The following is a 19,203-nucleotide window of genomic DNA, read 5'->3' on the forward strand; positions in this document are numbered from 1 at the left end:
TTAATAATGGGATTACTTGGTTTACTGGAGTTCCCATTAACAGGTTATTTTATCATTCTGAAAACACTTAGTTCTTCTGAAAAGATATCTCTACGTGTTGAAATAGCAGAGTAGCATCCAATAACATACAGCACAAAACTTCACATCAGAAATATATTCAACAATTGGAAGACCCGGGCCTCACAATCTTTAGCTTTGTTCATTACATCATAATGCAGTTTGGATCTTCATTTCTCAGTGGAATCTGAAAACCAAACAGATAATATTTTGGGTGTTGAAATGAACAAAGAATTTTGCTTCAGTACAAAAATCAGTCTGTTATTTTTGTGGGCAAGCAAGGAGAAATAGAAAGATTCAACTACATTTAAAAACAGATCAAAAGTTAGTTTGCATCCCACAAATAGCAGTTTATGCTAAGGCCACCTCAGTGGAAACCTCAAATAGAAAGGGTATTTTTACCCCAAAAGGTAAATTTTTTAAATGTTTTGCTTATTACAAGGCTAAAGGAATGAATGAGTGCAGGAAATATACCAAGTTAAAAATCAAAAGGAGACACATTATTTCACCTAAAAAAACACAAGCTGCAGTCCTATAGAAACTGCACTGAACAGAAAATACAATTCCTAAGCAGCAGTTCTTAGTGTATCAAGGCAACTAAATATCTGTGGTGATGCAACTATCCCAACTTGATTTGTCACACACCCTCCCAGTGTAACTTAACATTTTCCATTGCTTCGTAAATACAATTTACAGTTACAAAAATACTTTATGTGCATGTGTAGGGTTGATTAGTATACATCCTCACCTAGTTACACTGGATCCTAGTGCTAAATCAAGAAACAACAGCATTATTTTCTTCTTTCCTGATGTGTTCAGAAAAATACAGGAAATAAGTCTACAAGACAGACTAGATGCTGGAGCTTTCCCAATCCATTTTAAATCTTGAGGAGACAGATACTTTACATGGTAGAGAATATTTTCTTTAAAAATGCCTTAGTTATTGTTCCCAATTTTTTAAAAATATAGATTACCAAAGAGATGGAAGGTTAAAGGTACTACTTACAAACCTCTGCCATTTTAGGATTGGTTGAAGTTAGCGAGCCAGAAGTGACCATCTTATTTCGCACATGCCATTATCATGTGTGAAATCATGGGTTTGAAGTCATAAACGTAACATTCTGTGGTTATCAGGTGTCCAAATCATTATATAAAAACACAAGATGCCCATAGACTTCATAGAAGATGGGTTTTTTAAAAAATGCCTTGTTTTGGTGCTGTTAATGCCACTTGCTTCTGTATGTTATGTACAGGGAGCTGCTTAATATCACTGCTTAAAGGAAGTGTTATTGGCAAAGTTGTTCGTGGTGACCAGACAACCTGTAAATTGGCTTTTTTTTGTTCAGGTACATTGCAGCCTTTGATACCAAACAACACTGTTATAACAGATGTGTCCTGTTTTACCATTGCAAGAAATGCTGGGAACCATTAGGTATCACATTGAGAATGAGTATGGAGCCAAACAATTTATATTGTGTAAAAAGCAAATGCATTTATACCTTGCACCTTAAATCAATTAAATTTGTGTCCACTTTGACTTCTTCAGAATTGCTGTTCAGAACTGCTGGAGCTTTCATGATTTTCCGTGTAGCTACCTCCTGTGAATGCAACATTAAATTCATATAAAAAAAGAGTTTTCCACCCAAAAAGGCATGAGGGTCAATACAAACATTACAAAGACCAATTGCTGTAACACTAATACGTAACTGAAGGAATCCAAAAGGATTCAGGAGACTCAAGGCAATTCAAGCCACCAACATATAAATGGATTAGCACAGAACACTGAATTTCTATTTATTACCATGTAAGCACTCTTTAATACATTTCAGCAAAATTAAGCAGCTGTAATCACTTTGATCAAGTAATTTGCTATCAATCTCTTTAAATTATATGAAAGCATCCTGCAACTGCAGGATAAATTCTCAAAAAGCTTTTGCCCAATCTATGTACATAGTTATTTTTGGGAAGAATTTTGTGAAATTCTAATTTAATAATAATAATAATAATTCAAGGGCTTCCAAATTTGTAATGCAACAAACAAATGAAGCAGAATTAGGATTTTAACTGAAAATATTCAAGATCTGTGGTGAAACTTTACACTTAGTGGCCACTAGGTGTCTAGACTGATCTTTATATTGACAAAGAAAACAAATGCATCTAATGGCAAGAAATCATTAAGAAAATGTTTATCTAGTAATTACAAACCAACTGGACTTTGCATTCCAATCCATACATTTGCAAAGGACACCTTTAACATGTAGTTTAATCAATGGTCCTAATGCACCATATTAGGAATACTTTTCAGCTTGGCTCTGATGATAGCCCTCTCGCCTCCAAGTCAGAAGGCTGTGGGTTCAAGGTCCATGCCAAGAATCAAGTTTAGGCTGACATTTCAATGCAGTACTGGTGATGCACTGCATTATTGGAAGTGCCATTCTTTGGATGATGGCACTGAACTGAGGTTCTGTTCAGGTGGACATAAAACATGCCATGGGCACTATTTAAAAAGAGGAGATAGGTTCTCAGTATTTCAGGCAACAATCCCACAGATAAAATTGGTCATTCACTTCATTGTGTATGTAGGGCACTGTTGTGCACAAATTGGCTGCCATGCTCTAACAAAATAAACTGTCATTACTCTTTACAACATTTCCCGTGAAACACTTTGAAGTGTCCTCCTTAAATCAAAAGCTCTTTTATTAAAATCAAGGATTATTGCTTTTTAAAATTTCTCTCACTACCAGATTTTAATACCCACCTCTCCAATGCTGTTAGTGAGAACAATGCTAACATTATTTCCCGTTCCCCAGGAGTGTTGACTCTTCCACAACAAATCAATCGTAGGACTTTGGGGAATATCAGCACCACCAGCCCAAATCTGACCAAACAAAGAGATTAATAAAGTAATACTGTATCAAGATTGCCTGCACTCGACAGTTACAGTGCTGTTTACATGAATAACACGGACAAATGTTTACTTCAGTTTCTTTTTTTTTTAAAAAAAATGATCAGTTCAAATACACCCTTTATCTATGACATTTAATAGTTTATACTGAGTGGCAAAATAAATTTAGATGAGCGCATGTATAATAGTCAGGAAGCAATGCTGACCTGAAGGCCTGGAAGCCTGTAAACCCTAAATATACTTGACAAATTTCTGCAAATTACAGATTTCTTGAAGATAAATTAGCAGAAAGGGCTTCTTCAATAACTATCAGTTCTTGGATTTTGTTTTCACAACCACACACTTGCAGTAGAGACCAAAAAAAAATTAGTTGTTTGTAAGAGGATCATTTACAAAAGTAAGTTTCAGATAAATACTTACAATTACATTTTCTCCAGCTTTAAGATTGAAACATGGAGGGAACGTGTATGTAATGTCTTTGTGATCCTCACATTCGTTTCTCAGAATCCATCCATGTAATGGCTGATCCTGTGAATACATTTAGTTATTTTCAACTTAATATTTTCATTTGGTATAGCACCTTTCACAGCAGGAGGACAGAGCAAAGTTGAATGGCTATTTTGTGGGTGAACATCTTTACATGTGGACATGCAACACATCTTTTATTGATGTGATATGGTGCTATATCAAAGGATGATTATTAATATTTTGCTTATGTGATTCTAACACAACTCCTCTCAGTTTGACAACTGAAACAAAAGATATCGGAGTCTGATAGAGACTCCTTGTAAATGGAAGTCATTTCACTTAGAAAGGTTATTACAAATAAAGCTAAATATTTAGGATGTGTAAAGGAATAAATACTCGAGAGACCTTATATCCTCTGTTCTAAATCAATCAATTCCTTTTAAGAAAAAAAAGTGAGCATTTACCTCTTTGGAAGTATTCTTTAACTTGACAAATTTACCATCAGTGTCCACGTTTTCTACGATAATTTTCCCTATGTTAGATGCATATTCAGTTACTTCATAACTGGTGTTGGTTAACACGGTGTCTGATAATTTTCTTTTCTTGGAACGAAATGAAGGGCAATGGCTCAAGGCCCACCCCTCACTACATGAAGGGCTAGGAGTCAAATTCAACCTGCAACATTAAGCAAATGTTAAAATTGGGGGTGAGGGGAGAGAATGGCTAATTTTACCTTACACAGGTCAGGTATGCATATAGTAAAAATGGGAGAAGCAGAAGAGCAAGTGCAAAGGAATAAACTATTCTGTGAAGTAACGAAAAAACATTAGAATACACAGCACAGAAACAGGCTATTCAGCTCAACTGGTCTATGCCATCGGTCATGCTCCACATGAGGCTCCTACTGCCCTTCTTCAACTAAGCCTATCGGCATAACCTTCTAATCCTGTCTCCCTCATGTACCTGTCCAGCTTCCACTTGAATACATCTATGCTATTCACCTCAACTACTGCTTGTGATCGCAATTTCCACCACTCTCTGTATAAAGAAGTTTCTTGAGACTTCCCTATTTGACAGAACAGCAATGGAGAAAATGCATGCAGCAGTGTAATAAAACATCCCAGTGGTAAAGTAACTCAATACAGATCAAGCTATGGCTTTCTTAGACAATTTGTGCTAAAAATGCAATATTTAATATTTGAAAACGTAGCAATTTTACAATGACAAATTGCATTGAAATAGCACCTTTCATGTTGGGAACACATCAAAAGGTGCTGGCCAGGCAAGAGTTCAGACCCAAGCTGGGGGTTGAAATCAAGAGTGGTGGGGGCCAAGGGGATGGTGTGGGAGAGTGACCAAAGGCATAGTCAAAGCGCAAGTTCTTGAGACAGGCCTTGAAGGAGGAAAGGGAGGGGGAAGGCAAAGGGAGTACCAGTGGATGGGGACAGAAAGGCAGTAAGCACTTCAATTAGTGCTAATGACTGTTTGGAAGATAATATTGTCCTTTTGATGGATCATTATACAATCGATCAATACTGTCATAAAACAAACCACAGCTTACTGGAAATCATGGATTATCACACAGTTCTCACCTTTCTTCCTCGCCCTCGAGCATCTGCCTATAGGTATTTATTTCCATATCCAGTGCCAGTTTCACACCAAGAAGGTCTTCATACTCTTCCAGTTGGAGCAGCATTTGCTCACGAAATTGAGCGATTTCTCGGTCTTTTTCTACCAGAAGCTTGCAGCTGTTTTCTCTCTGCTGGTCCAGCGCTGTCTCCAGTTCACCAACTTTGTTTTGTAAAATTGAGAGCTGGGAAATGCACGAAAGAGAAAATCAGTTGGTTCAACATGTCACCGGAAAGACAAGAGTCTACGACAATGTAGCAAGCCCTAGGATTCCAGTGGAGTATCAGCCTGACTTGTGCTTGAACTTGCAATCATTTGACCCAGAGCCAATGGACATGCATTCTGTAAATACAACAGATGTGAAATGCACTTTTCTTCTGGGCGCTGTTGAACTTTGAGCAATTTTTTTAATATAATTTTTTTATAACAGTTATTAAAGAGCCAATCACACCACTGGCTCTTGATCAATTTTGAAAAAACACCAGATTGTGGTGAGCTGTGTCTGATAGTTTCTTTCCTGATTCAAAGTAATATGGAATGAGAAATCTAAAATGAGGCTTGCACGTTTCTATTGCTGCAGCACCGTAAGCCAACACAACATGAAGACTTGCAGCCAGAGACAAAAAGACAGTGCTCCTCCGTACGCCATTCAATCCCCATATGGTATGTCATTTAACAATCTCAAACATTACATAATGCCTGGCAAGCTATACTCAAATGTCATTTAACCGTCAGCTATAATTAATACCCCAAAATAACAGTTTCTGTTCAGCAGTCACTTTTCGTATGAAAAATGCTTAGTGTACAATCTAAACTCAGACTAAGGACATCATCCAGCAAAGATCAGGAACTTTAATGAATCACTCCTCGCAAGCACATCTGACATGAGAATTAGCTGTGCATTTACCCGGTTCTTATATTGGACAACCTGGGATGCAAGACTTTCGGTTCTTGTTTTTACTGCCGCCACTTCCTCCTGTGCAGCACTAGCAAAATCACTGTTCTTTGCAGCAGCCATCTGAGCATTTTCCAGCTACAATGCACAAAATTAAGACAATTAGCCAGAGCAATTCAAGAATTTCACAATAATTCAATGTAGATTAAATCACATTTTGATTTGGGCTAGGGTTCCTTCCAGTATTTCAGAATAACCTGCTTTCAATCAGGACTTCAGCAGATTTCTGACAGAGGACATCTGAAGCTCTTTGGGAAAAAATCTCAACCTCCATTTGTGAGCAATTGTGAAATGGTCAATTGTAATACAGATTGAAATATATTTCTGTTTTGGACCAATCACTAAAACAGATTCATTATCAGCACATGATTCAATCTCACAAAAATGGAACAAAATTGTTATATGGTATATGCTTCTTGGACGACAATACTCAGGCAATATACGTCAAAGGGATAGGTGTAACCTTGCGCTGATTGAAACATGAGGTCTCTATTTATTTTATTAAATAAAGAAAAAGGACAGCTGTAAATTTCACAATTCTAACCATGTAACTTAAGACTTTAGTTTGATAAATTGTTGGACAGATAAGTGCCATGTTGCAAGATACTTAATTATTTGAAACAAACTTAATAGCTATTAGAAGTATACTTCTATTACAGGAAAATCTATGACTGAATACTAGATATTTCCCTTTAAAAAGAATATATTAATCATGTTGTGGCTATCCAATTAGATTTTGAAAAGAAACACCAATTGTAGCTGATGTCTAACTGCAAACTATAGGTATTTATCATAGACTGGCAGGTCATAAATAGTTTGAAAGGACAAATTACAACAACTTCTAGCACAGTGTACTCCAGACTTTGAGGCTACTCATTTTCAGTGTGCTGTCTCGTGATCCATGTGTCACTCTAAAAACCTTTCCGCACATTTTGAACAGTCTATAGATCAGCGCTATGTTGTGTCTCTAGGCAATAGGCAGGGATCTGTTGCTGGTTAAGATCATTCAATGAAGACTATTGTCTGCCAATTAATTGGAAGACAGCAGTGATTTTCACAAGTGATGTCAGTTTGTGAGAAATGATGAAATGAAAAATGAACTAAAGTCAAGATACATTATTAGATTTACGTGATACAATGAGTAGGTTTAACTTGAGTAAACAAACAATGCTGGTCATATATTTTTCAAAATTATATCACTGCTGCATCGAGCCTGAATGACTGACGTCAAAAGATGTCAAATATACACAGAATCTTTCCTGCCTAGTTTTAGCTATTAACATTGAATTATTCCAGACTTAAATAATGAAGGTCAGTGATCAAGGGAAATACTTACATCCTTAATAGTATTTAAAAAAAACTTCTTCCCCTTGTAGAATTATGTGCTTCTAGCAAATTACTCCTTAACAGGCTGGATTATATTGATGGAAAAGCTAATACCTTGTTCGGGGGAAATCACCATGAAGGTTACCTAGTTTAAAACTTGAAGTTTTCCTCTTATACTGTCTGAGGTAACTTTTTGAAAGAGGAGACGCATTACCATCAAGATTAAAAACTAATCCTCACCCCAAGGCAACTCTGAAAAGATACTCCCATTAATCTAATTTATCTATTTTTCTAGAGGCGGGGAATACATCAAATTATTTAGCTTCCAATTTTGAACAAGCAGAAAAAGAGAAGTTCAGTTAGAGGCTGGACACATTTCCACCTTTGCTTAATATCAATATTTTAAGAATCTGGTCATCAATCATAGGTTTCCTCATTTTTAAGCATATTGAGAGAAAACAAAAGCTACTTAAGACGAGCAAGGAACAACGCTCATTCTAAATAAGCTCATACATCTGATCCACATCACTTTCTAGAAGACTAACAGGCAAAATACTTGATCTGAATTGAATGTTATGGACTGAAAGATATTCATAATAAATTTAACTCTAATAGCACCCCTCTTACTCATGCAACTCAGATCACAAAACAAATTTCAAATCCTGCAACATTACATCTGGTGTTCAGATGAGACATTAAATGCTACCTACCATTTTGGTCTTCAACCAAATCCCACCTGCTTGTTCACATGGTTGTTATGGATCCCAATTCACTTTAAAAAAAGAGGTGGGAGTTTCTCTTGGTGTCCTGTCCAACAATCCCCACAGATAAAATTCACTTCACGATTGCTTGTTGGGACATGGCTGTGTGCAAATTGCTGCCATGCTTGGCTACTAATACAGTCACTATACTTTACTGGAACCCATGAAGCACTTTGAGACATTCTGATGACTATAAGGCTCTATATTCAATGCTATACTACTTATTATATTTCATACTAACACTTATGCTACCTACCATTTCGGTCTTCAACTTATTTGGATTCAATAAATCAGCATTGCATGCTGTCGACCTTTAATGTTATTGTTGCAAAAGCCATTTTAATATAACTGATTTCTTTCTTACCCTTTCTCTTCTTATTGCTATACCTGAATGACAAGCTGAATTTGTTCCTCATTTTCTACCTGTTCTTTCACCCTCACTGAAAGTCTTTGTGTCTGGTAATCTTCACTGAGCTGATTTGTGGCTCTGCCTTTGTGTTTTTTAGTCCTACAAAAAATCTGTTTCTACAATGCAAGTCACAAAAATTTTATACATACAATATCTTTGCACACACTTTCACAGAATACAAGTATTATTTTGGAGGTCAACGTTGTCAAAACCTGATATATTCAAAGTTCTATTCTCAAATTATGTAAGACTAGAACCAAGTAGTGGCACCCTGCAAGAGTAGTTAATCTGACAGCAATTTAGCTGGGAATCTGGTCCAAATTTCTTTTAAATAGGTTAGATTTAGCACTAGCATGATAAGAAATGTAAAGAATTACAAATCACCTTACTGACATGGTTTTTAAAAAAAAAGATAAATTAATGTCATCAAAACATTGACTTGATTTATGAAGTTGTTTAAATTTATCAAATATATAAACTTAGAAAAATTCCATTAATTTAGCACTGATATTGTATCATTTCCCCACATTATAGTGAAATATCAGATCCAATTCCTACAAATCATCAAGTTATAGCATTAAACACAAATGGGATCTGAATTAGCCAAGGTTATGAAGTCAGATCTACAAGATATTTCATTTGATTAATAAGAGTATAAATCCAGACATGACGTGGCTACTTCAACAAAAACTTAAAGCACGTTTTTCTAAAACGTTGTAATTTTGTTTGCGTGCAATTGGTTTGTTATAATCAAGTCCGGTCAGGCTAGGATGAAGGCCAACAATTTGAGCAGAATAAGTCAGACAAGAGAATTACAGAACAATTTCTGGGACATTGAATGGGCCAAGAGATTATGAGCCAAAAAAGATTTAATAAATTGGCCCAATCAAAGACTCTCTTGCACACAGGATTACAGAAATGTTAATGATTTAGTCTACAACTCTTTATATTCTCAACTGGTGTGTGTACTTTTTTTTAAACTAAAAGATTAAGTTTCTTTAACTGCTACAAAGCATGCAATGGAAGACTAAAAGCAATCATCATAATTTTGATTGCTTTCTTTTCCAGGTAGACATTGCTATGCAAGACAGAACATTTCAAGCAGTTCAGCAAAGCAGGCTCAAACAAATGAATGTCTGCACATCAAAACTGCATAGAGGTAAACAAAAACTACCTTTGGAGTTTTACGTATTGCTTGTATATTCACCAATAAATGTTGAATAGAATAACCAAAAATTCTAATCTGGATTTTTAAGGTTAAAAAAATACCAATGTAGTTGGTAAAAATTTACATTGAAAGCATTTCTAGAATTACATGTAATATTTTGCTTACAAAATTGCCAAACAAAAGAATTGAGCAGAATTGTTGTGGTTGCTATCTTAATCAGCAAAACAAGCTTCTTTTTAAAAAAATTGCAAACACATCTGGAACAACAAATACAAGGAGGACCCAATGAATATGAATGTCTCCTTCAACAAGTGTTCAGCCTCCTCTCAAAGCTCATTCTCAACAACACAGACAGGATCAGAATTCATTCTGCAGAGAATTGCAGGTGAGACACATCTCCATGACTATGACATAATGTAGTGGAACCTCTCCATAATACACAATTAAACAGAAGTACAGGTTTCACTCAACTTTTTTGATGGAGGAAATTTTAGCCATTAGGTTTTGCCTTCATTTATTTGGTGCAAAAACGATTACTTTGTAACAATAGGATAGCTTCCAAATTACAGTCACTACACTTTACCGTAAAATACTTTGAGACATTCCCCTAATGTAAAAAGTGCTTCATGAAGAACAATGATTGGGATTTTTTTCAATTAAACATCAAAAAACCCACAATATTGTGGTCATGCATTATGTTTCTGTTTTTCATATTCCCATGCTAAACATTAAAAGGTACTGGAGCATACATAAACTGTAATAGTACAGTTTTTATATAAAAACCTCAACATGGTTAGGACAAATTTTCTAAAAGATTACTATCTTGAAGATTAAGCCATTTATTTCAACATTGCTCCCAAAACCACTGTTAATCACCTTGGTATGAAAAGTTCTCTCCAAATCCTCCTTATACTGTTTGATTTGTTCATCTTGATCATCTCGAAGTTGCTGAAGCACACCTGCCACTTTGCTCTCATACTCCTGTTGATTACCAACCTCGATGTCAAAAAGTCGAGTTCTATGCAGTTTCTTTACTTCCTCGATTTCCTAAGGAGACAAGTGTTTAACTTTGAATTCAAAACTTCATAGTAAAACTAAAAAAGACAAGAAGGGTACATTTGATGCAAGGAAAACTATCACATCTATACACATTGCTGGAATCTTATTAAATGATCCACTTAATAAGTTACATTTGTATCTGCAGCATCAGAGAATTTCATCACACCCACACATACAATGGATGGAGAGGGAGGGGTTAAAAGAAGGTTGGCTGAATAGGGATCAGGAGTCCAGCCTGACTTTCACTCCCAAACTCAGGGCACTAATGCACAATGTTCTATCCCTGTTGCTGGGCCACAGGAGAACAGCTAACTTAGCACAGACCAGAAACCTTCCCAGCCTGGATGGTGGCGTAATAACAGATCATTTGACACGTGCTCAGGTTCTCTAAATGTGCTACATTCCAAAGGAGTTGGCTCACAAAATCAGCACCCTTTCAATGTCTAACATGAATTGGTTGGTATGGATTCTAAACCCATTCTGGCATTAACCTCATCAATTCAGTGATATAGCACCAATTGATTCTAATGAATGCCAAATATCAGGTGCCAAACATCAGCTACGTACCTGCTTATGCAGATTTTTCTGAAATTCTAGTTTTTCCAGCAAGGTTTGTGTTCGGTTTTCCAGGTCACACCTTTGCAACAATTCATCTTGCAGTTGTGTTTTTGCATGATCAGCAATGGATAGAATCTGAAATAAAATTGAGAGAAGCCACACAAACCATGTATTTGAACACAATTCATCTTTACATTTTGGGGGAGGAATGAGGGTATGTATTTTTGGCATTTTATGCTTACTTTTTCAAACTCAGCTTTAAGATCAGCTAGTTCATACTCCAAGCTCCTCTTCTCACTTAGCGATGTTGCTAACTGGGCCTCTCTGGAAAGTAAAAGTGCCTCCAAATCTTCTAATCGTTCCAAAGCAGATTTTAAATCCACTTCAATTTTTGCATTTCTGAAAGAATAATTTACAGTTTTGTTAATTTCTTTTGAACAGTTTCTAACCGGGTTGATTTTAAAATTCTACCCAAAACACCTCACTGCTTAAATCAAAACTGTATAAACTGCCTGCAAGGGACCCTGGCTAAGCTGAAGGTATTGCTCTCAACAGACAATTGGGAGAATCTTTGAGGTTTGAGAGGACTCCTTTGGGAAGGAATCACCTTGAGTGTGTATGTATACAAGTGCTCTCTACATCTGTGATTCAGTGGCTAATGCTGTTGGTATGCAGAGAACTGAGCTGCTGTTGCTGAAGCTTCACATCTCCAACTGGCGGGACGCCATTCGAGAGGTTACAGTAAGTGTCCTGCTATGGGCAGGAAAACGCATGCTCTATAATATTTTATGTGCAGCAATATTGCTCACTAATCAACTCAGGAGGAATTCCTGGCACAACATCTATCCAGTGAGAGTTCACAAACGTGCGGGTCAGTAACCTGAATTCCAGCTTGTAACTTGGTGGGACTCTTCCCAACATGTAAAGAGTTATATAAATGCAATTTGATGGGGGTGGGGCAGAGAAAGGGAAATATGTGAAATAAGCAGAGCATCTCTAGAGCTGAAATTGTTCTACTCTTTGTGGTGGACTCAGCAATCATACCTCAGACACACAGGCACAGAGTACTGCAGGGCGCTGTTGATGATTGACCAGCCTAACTGCCTCATCATCAGTGAAACAGATGCTGATACCCCAGCAAGCCAAAACCAATGCCCAACATGTGGAGTGCCCTTAGCTGGAGCTACATTTCAACACTGCTGCACAAGGCTTCACAGACATATGGATCATAATGAATTGCTCCCGACTGGGGAAAACAGTTGGATACAACAGACACAATATTATGGCTTTGCATCGTCACAATTCCAGCAAATGTTGAGATAACAAACACACAGGCAGAATTCTTAGAAAAGCGCAAAAGACAAGACACTAGTAATGAGGACATCTGGCATTCATTTAAAATTAAAAAAAAGTAGAGTTGTTGCATTTTTACCATACAAGTTTCCGCCTTAAAATATGATGCAATATTAGTTCTCTCTCTATCCCAATGAAAATGCACATTAGTTTCATATCTTCAGTTCCTCTGGAGTACCCCAATCTTCACAATAGAACCATCAAGTTAGAGCAAATAATTTCACGCGAATATGGAAGCAGGTTAGAAACATCAACCCAGAGAATGTGAAACATATATACCATGGGAACACAATGCTTCCTGGCCAAACGCCCACAGTCCAGGTTCTCTTTACTATAATTCAGTCCTGGAATGGGTGATTTATAAAAAAATGTTTGAACCTGCACAGTCATAACTTTTTTTTCCTGCAAGTCATCCAGATATTTATTAATTGACTCCCAGAACAGAAACCATTGTTGCTGCTTCTCTTTCGATTTGTTTAAAAAAGATCAGGGCAAGATATTTATCTGCGAGAGAACAGGATTATTGCATAGTTTTAGGCTGATACAGACATCTTCCTTGGACCTTGGAACATCCTCCTGACTATTCAAATGTAATTTATTGTTGTTTTCTATGGAACCTGTGCTTCAGAAGGAAAGGTCTATGGGGGGAAGGATGCCATTGTGCTTATTCGCTCTCACCAATTCCTTCTCAAGCAAAGTTAAATAAGTTTTTACAGCAACGATGGACACATTCCGTGGATTGGGCCACACAATTTGCCGTGGTTTGAAAAACATTATAGTACAGCTCAGAACGCGGTGAGCGGCATAATACTATATCTCATTCTAAAGTTATGTTCGTTCTTCTGTATCGTTGGGTGGAAACTGGTGGTTCAGGAATCAAATAATAACAATCCTTGCATCTGATTATAGCACCTTATCAGGTTGTTGAGATGTCTCAAAGCGCTTCACAGAATGTACAAGTAAATAATAATAATAATCCTTGCATTTGATATAGCGCTTTTCACGTCCGGAGGACGTCCCAAAGCACTTCACGGAACACACTGTAAAGCGAATCGACTGTATATTTGTGGGCGAACGCGGCAGCCAATTGCGCACAGCGGTGTCCCGCAAACGGTGGTGGATTAAAAATGACCAATTATGGGTTTGGGTTTTGAATCTTGTGGCCAAAACTCAAAGAGGTCAACTGCACGAAGAGTGAGGAGAAGACCAAAGTGGGGTGAGGTGGGGTGAGGTGGAGTGAATGGGGGACAAAGTGAGGCGAGTCCTGACCCTGGTGCTCGTTACCTTTCCTGTGACTGGCGGTGCTCCTGTAGGGTGGAGTCCAGCTGGAGCTGAAGCCTCGACCTCTCGTTCAGGGCGGTGTCCAGCCGCAGTCTGGTGCTCGCCAGTTGGCTCTCGTACAGGGACCTGTTCCTCTGCGCTTTGCGGACCGACGCCTCCTCTGACTCGGTGGCTCTCTGGAGCAGAGCGCCCTTCTCGCTCTCCAGCGAACGCACCCGCTCGATGTAGGCGGCCAAGCGGTCGTTGAGCTGCTGCAGCTCCTCTTTCTCCTCCAAGCGACTGAGGGCGCCCGGGCTCTGCCTCGGAGCCGGAGTGAAGCAGCCGCTGTCGTCGTGGTGACAGGTCGAGGACATTTTTCCCGCTCTTTTTACCTTCCACGTCTCCTTTCCCCCCCTCTCCCTCCCCTCCTCAAGACGTTGGAGCTAAATTTCGAGACCTTCTCCCAAAATATTGGTTTCCTTCGGAAAAAAGTATTTGATGTGTGGAGTTTTTTTTTCCCCCTCCTTTTCCAATTGTGTGTGTGTGTGTGTGTGTGGTTTTTTTTTCCCCCCCTCCTCCTTTAAATCCACTGAATGTTGCACCACCTATTTTTACCTCAGCCCACGATTATATTTCTGTTAAATACCCTTCTAACGAATGTCTACAAACGGCAACAAAAAAACAACCCACAACACAAGATGGAGAAGGTGACCATAAAAATGTACCACCACCACCACCACCTCAGGTCATCACCAGGACAAGTCTAACCCCCCTCACAAGTAGAGCAAGGACGGTGAGAGAGAAAGATAGAGAGAGCTTATTGGATGTTTTTATGTGGGGAACATGGTTGCCTTTCCCTGAGCTAATTGGAGAGCCTCACGTTTGCCTCCAAATTGAGATTGATTGACACGAGTTTAGGGCTACTTCTTTCCAATGGCAGTCAGATGCTCAGATGGCGTCCAACACCAAATTAGGCTGCAGTGCCCCCCCCCCCCCCAACCCCCACCCATCTTTCCACAGGTTAACAACAAGACCTCCATCCCCCAATGCCTTCGCCTCGCTTCCTCTCTTTCCTCCTTCAAGGCCGGTCTCAAGACCTTTCTCTTTGACCGTGCCTTCAGCTCCCCACTCGACTCTCTACCCCCTCCTCGCCCCCCTTCCCTCCCCTCAACCTGACCATTTCCCCCCCTGCTCGGGTCCTGACCCAATCTGTCCAGCGCCTTGGGACGTCCTCCCGACGTGAAAGGCGCTCTATAAATGGAATCTTGTTGTTGTTGTTGTTGACCTTGTTCAGGTTAGTCCACATGGACCTTCAACAGCCATGGGTGGGGGGCAATCAGTGACCCTAAGACAACTCTGCGTGTACATTATCCAATGCTTTGCTACATTCCTACTGTGGCATATCAAATTAAGAATATAGGACTAATATAAAGTGCACTGTTACATTGTAATAGTAGCACAGCGTTGGTACAAGGAAGATAAAATTAACCGACCGCAAATGTAGGAGGTGAAGGAATTTGGCAATATGCATCAAGCAATATGATACTGTAATTTTTTAATAGTCCCGGCGAAGAACCTCCCCTTTATTGCTGCTTCACTCTGTTGTACCACAATGACTAACATCAACTTTTATCCCCAGCATGTCTGTTGGATCCTCTATACTTGGTCTCTGGATTTTGCGATACTTGCTCCTTCATGGTTACGTGGTCCCACGTTATACCCCTCTGTTTTATGAACACTTTAGTGATCAATGTGCCATTGCCTGAGACATATCCGAAACATTTGACAGGATTTAACATTACTTACTTCTAACGACGATTCTTCTTCCATCTACTCAAAGAGTTTCCGGGTCACGAGTTTTTCTTCCACTTTGTTCCTCAACGCCAGTTATCTCCTGCACCCATCAGCTAACCCCTTTCTACTTTTTCCTAATGAATCCACTAAACATTCACGTACATTGTGTTAGCGTACATTATTTGTGCACTTGACCTTCGTTGTCTACAAGTTAATCACTAAAACTTGATCTAATCTGTGTACTTCAAAGCAACAATGAAAATCTTTCTTTCAATCCTTTAAAGACAGAGTTTCTTCATATCTCTAGTAAGTCTAAGCAAGAGCAACCACTTCTTACCTTTCGTGACTCCGCTTTTAATCATTCTTCGTCTATTGACATTCTTGGCCTCAGTATCTCCTCTAATCTCAAATGGAATGCTCACAGCTGCCTCCAAGAGCTTTGGCTTCCTCTTTCATGCCAAACACTTCTTTTCTCCTCAACAACTCTTAACTCTCTATAAATTGCAAGTTTGTACAATACTTGAATATCACTCCCATATCTAATGAGGCTCTCCTAATAGCTCTCTTCTACTCCTGGACAGATGTTTGCCTGGATTCCAATTTCTCTCCCTCCATCACAGCCTTTCCGATCTATATTTTGATATAATTGTGGTCATTGTTCCTTTGCACTTTTCATTCTTGTTCTTCCTAATTTCAAATGTGATACCTTACATGCTCTTACTGTGTGGAAACCAAGATTCATCACACTTTCTATTGCTCTTAAATAACCAGTATCTCAAGATTAAAATATAGAATCTCCTACATCTTTATAAATTTTACCCAATTCCTAATTTAAATAATGTTCTCTCCGACTCTTTCCAGCTCCAATTCTTTGTCAATGGTTTTCAACATATCAAAATAGATTTTTTTTTCAGCAATCTATTGTTTCTGTTAACTAAGTGTCTAATGATCTTGTATTTTGGGTGTCGCCCTAGCTCAGGTGGTAGTGATCTTGCCTCTGAGTCAGAAGGTTGTAGGTTGAAGCTCAACGTTGGTAGTTCGAACTCAGACAGTCCAGACTTTACATTTGCTTTCTTGGTTTCAATTCCATGTTGATCACTCCCATCACTTTGGTGCAGCACTAACAAGGATTACATGTTCCCATTCATGTTACAGTTAGATTAATCTACCTGACAAATTAATTACTCTACGCTGACAAATGTGATCTGCAAACACCAGCTTCTGTGTTCTTTGCCACAGTTCATGCATGTTGCTAGTCAGAGGTATTGGAACCCTATCACAGCCAGTCCCGCACGATTAATTAGTCCATCACTTTGATGAATGCACCACTTCATTCGGTGGCAGAATCATATCGGTAAATACTGTACTTACAAATTTTCATCTTAAGTAGTTATTTAGGTTTATATGCCACCAATATATAGGACAAAGCAAGACCACGCATGGAGATACTGCACTTTCTGTGTGAAATTGTACTCTAAAATGCACTTAATTTGGGGAAAAAGTGCAATGTTTTGCTTTTACATGGACACTTCCCATTTTGAGTCTCTGCTTGCATCCTCAGCTGCTTCAGTGGCAAAGGTTACAGGGAGGGGTGTCTTACAGCAACTTGATCAATTTTAATTGCAGCTGGTAGTTCAACCTGCCCTTGGGGCTATTCCGCACACATTCTACCCCAGCAAAAAAGTCAAGCACAAGGTGAGTTCGTAGCAATATTGAAACAGGCTTGTGTAAAGCCCTGGCTCACATTAAAATCAGTGAACCCACTTAGGGATGTTACACATTGCCTCAACAATATACATCACTGAGCAGCGTAGAAATTGAGTGGAGATCCAATACAGCAGGGCCCCATGAGTTCACTTAAGTCAAGGTATATTTCAATAGGTAGTAGAGTTTAACTAATATAAAAAAGTATACATTACACCCAATGTATTCCCCAAGCACGCTCCTGTTTTAACTCGTAATTATTTTGTAATGTGAAAAAATTCAATTGAATTACTTTTTTTATTGAAGGCTCAGCTAAACCAAAAGCCGTTCATTTTCACCTCCTCTGGATTCAGTTCCTTTTCCATCAATGCTGTAAAAATAAGCAACATTTCAAGTTTATAAAAATACGAAAGAGTCAGCATAATGAGATTTCCTTTTCATCCTTCAGTTTATGTTTCTGAAGTGTAATGAGAGATTACTATCCTCCAAGTATTTATTTCTTTGAAATATGCATGGAAAGGTAGCTTGACTTTGGATCAAATAACATCTGTAAAAAAGTATAGAGTTCATTCCCCATTAACTCAGAAATACCGAGACTATTTGTGGAGTTCCTAGCTTCAGCACAGACTTGGGATTGAACCTGGGATATTTCAATTAGTGTTCCTTATTTTCACATTGGACAGTAGCTTTAATGCACCATCAGGGAGCAACTTGTGGTGTGTATTGCTAAGATGGAAGCCAAAAATATTGATCATGTATTGAATAATATATGAAAACATTATTGTTTTTAGATAACCTTACATCATCATTGCTTGCATTTGTGACATCCTTGTATTTTTTAAGATGACAAACAAGTATGTATTCTGTAAACTGTGATAGCTATAGTTTTTTTCATACACAGAGCAGGGGAGTGGGAATCATTGGATAGCTCTTTCAAAAGTCAGCACAGGCATGATGGGCTGAATGGTCTCCTTCTTTGCTATAAGTGTCTATGATTCTATGATCATCAGGCTACCAATATAATCTATTGGCTTGGTTAACTGCTTTCACAATATTATATGGTTCGGCATTCTGTGAAGCACTTTGAGACATCTAAACGGTGTGTTAAGCACTATATCAAGAATTATTATCATTATCCCTCTTTCTGAGCATGTGTATCTGATCTAATTATCCTTCTCCAGAATCTACTCAAATTTCTTGTTACCCATCAATTGCGTTTTGTAAAGCACATTAAACTGGTTTGAAAAAAAACAACACTTTGGGAGTGATCATCTGGTTGTATTTCACATGGTTTGTTCTCAGTGGTATAATCCATTCAAGATTATTGGCAAACATCTCATCTGAGACTGATACGAAAGATCTGCCTGACTGCACACTGGAGCTAAAGCATTGCCAAAGGTCAGAGCGAGTACCACGCAGGGAAAAATGGTGACTGACAGAAAATAGGATAATTGCAGCCCAAGGACAGCAATGGTAGCACCTCCTCCTCAAGTTCTCGAAGGAAGGAGAGGCCGTGTACTTTGGAACTCAAAAGTCAATGAGCAAACTTAGTTCAATGTTTTCCCCCTCCTTCCCCATCTTCAGGTTGCGCTTAAAGACCTTCCTCTTCGCCCGTGCTTAAGCCGTGCCGCCCTCCTCCCCTGGCTCGGCGTCATGCTCCGCTACTGTCAAGCGCTCTGGGATGGTACCCTGTGTGAGGGGGCGCTATAAAAACGCAAGTAGTTGTTGTTATGTCCAGACAATCATGACCCAACAGTCAATTTCTTGTACGTTTCAGCACCAATCTGGTGCTGACTC

General features: G+C 38.6%; 1 protein-coding gene across 1 annotated transcript; it reads right to left on the reverse strand.

The window, feature by feature from the left end:
• Positions 1-202: 202 nt before the first annotated feature.
• On the reverse strand, positions 203-14,282 carry LOC103187531 (lamin-A-like). Its single transcript, XM_007907081.2, has 11 exons — positions 13,933-14,282; positions 11,538-11,694; positions 11,305-11,430; positions 10,555-10,725; positions 5,967-6,092; positions 5,023-5,243; positions 3,895-4,105; positions 3,383-3,490; positions 2,816-2,935; positions 1,557-1,655; positions 203-244 (listed from the first exon to the last, which is right to left on the reverse strand). The coding sequence occupies exons 1-11, from the start codon at positions 14,280-14,282 to the stop codon at positions 203-205; spliced, it is 1,731 nt and encodes a 576-aa protein (XP_007905272.1).
• Positions 14,283-19,203: the final 4,921 nt, after the last annotated feature.

Source organism: Callorhinchus milii, unplaced genomic scaffold, assembly GCF_018977255.1.
Source record: "Callorhinchus milii isolate IMCB2004 unplaced genomic scaffold, IMCB_Cmil_1.0 Scaffold26, whole genome shotgun sequence".
Taxonomy (NCBI): Eukaryota; Metazoa; Chordata; class Chondrichthyes; order Chimaeriformes; family Callorhinchidae; genus Callorhinchus; species Callorhinchus milii.

Excerpts from the sequence above, each read along its gene's own strand:
- LOC103187531 (XM_007907081.2), bottom strand. The coding sequence starts at position 14,282 with ATGTCCTCGACCTGTCACCACGACGACAGCGGCTGCTTCACTCCGGCT. Across the intron at positions 11,431-11,537 it reads TTAAAGCTGAGTTTGAAAAA|ATTCTATCCATTGCTGATCA; the intron begins GTAAGCATAAAA and ends ATTTTATTTCAG. Across the intron at positions 10,726-11,304 it reads AGAAAAATCTGCATAAGCAG|GAAATCGAGGAAGTAAAGAA; the intron begins GTACGTAGCTGA and ends TTGTCTCCTTAG.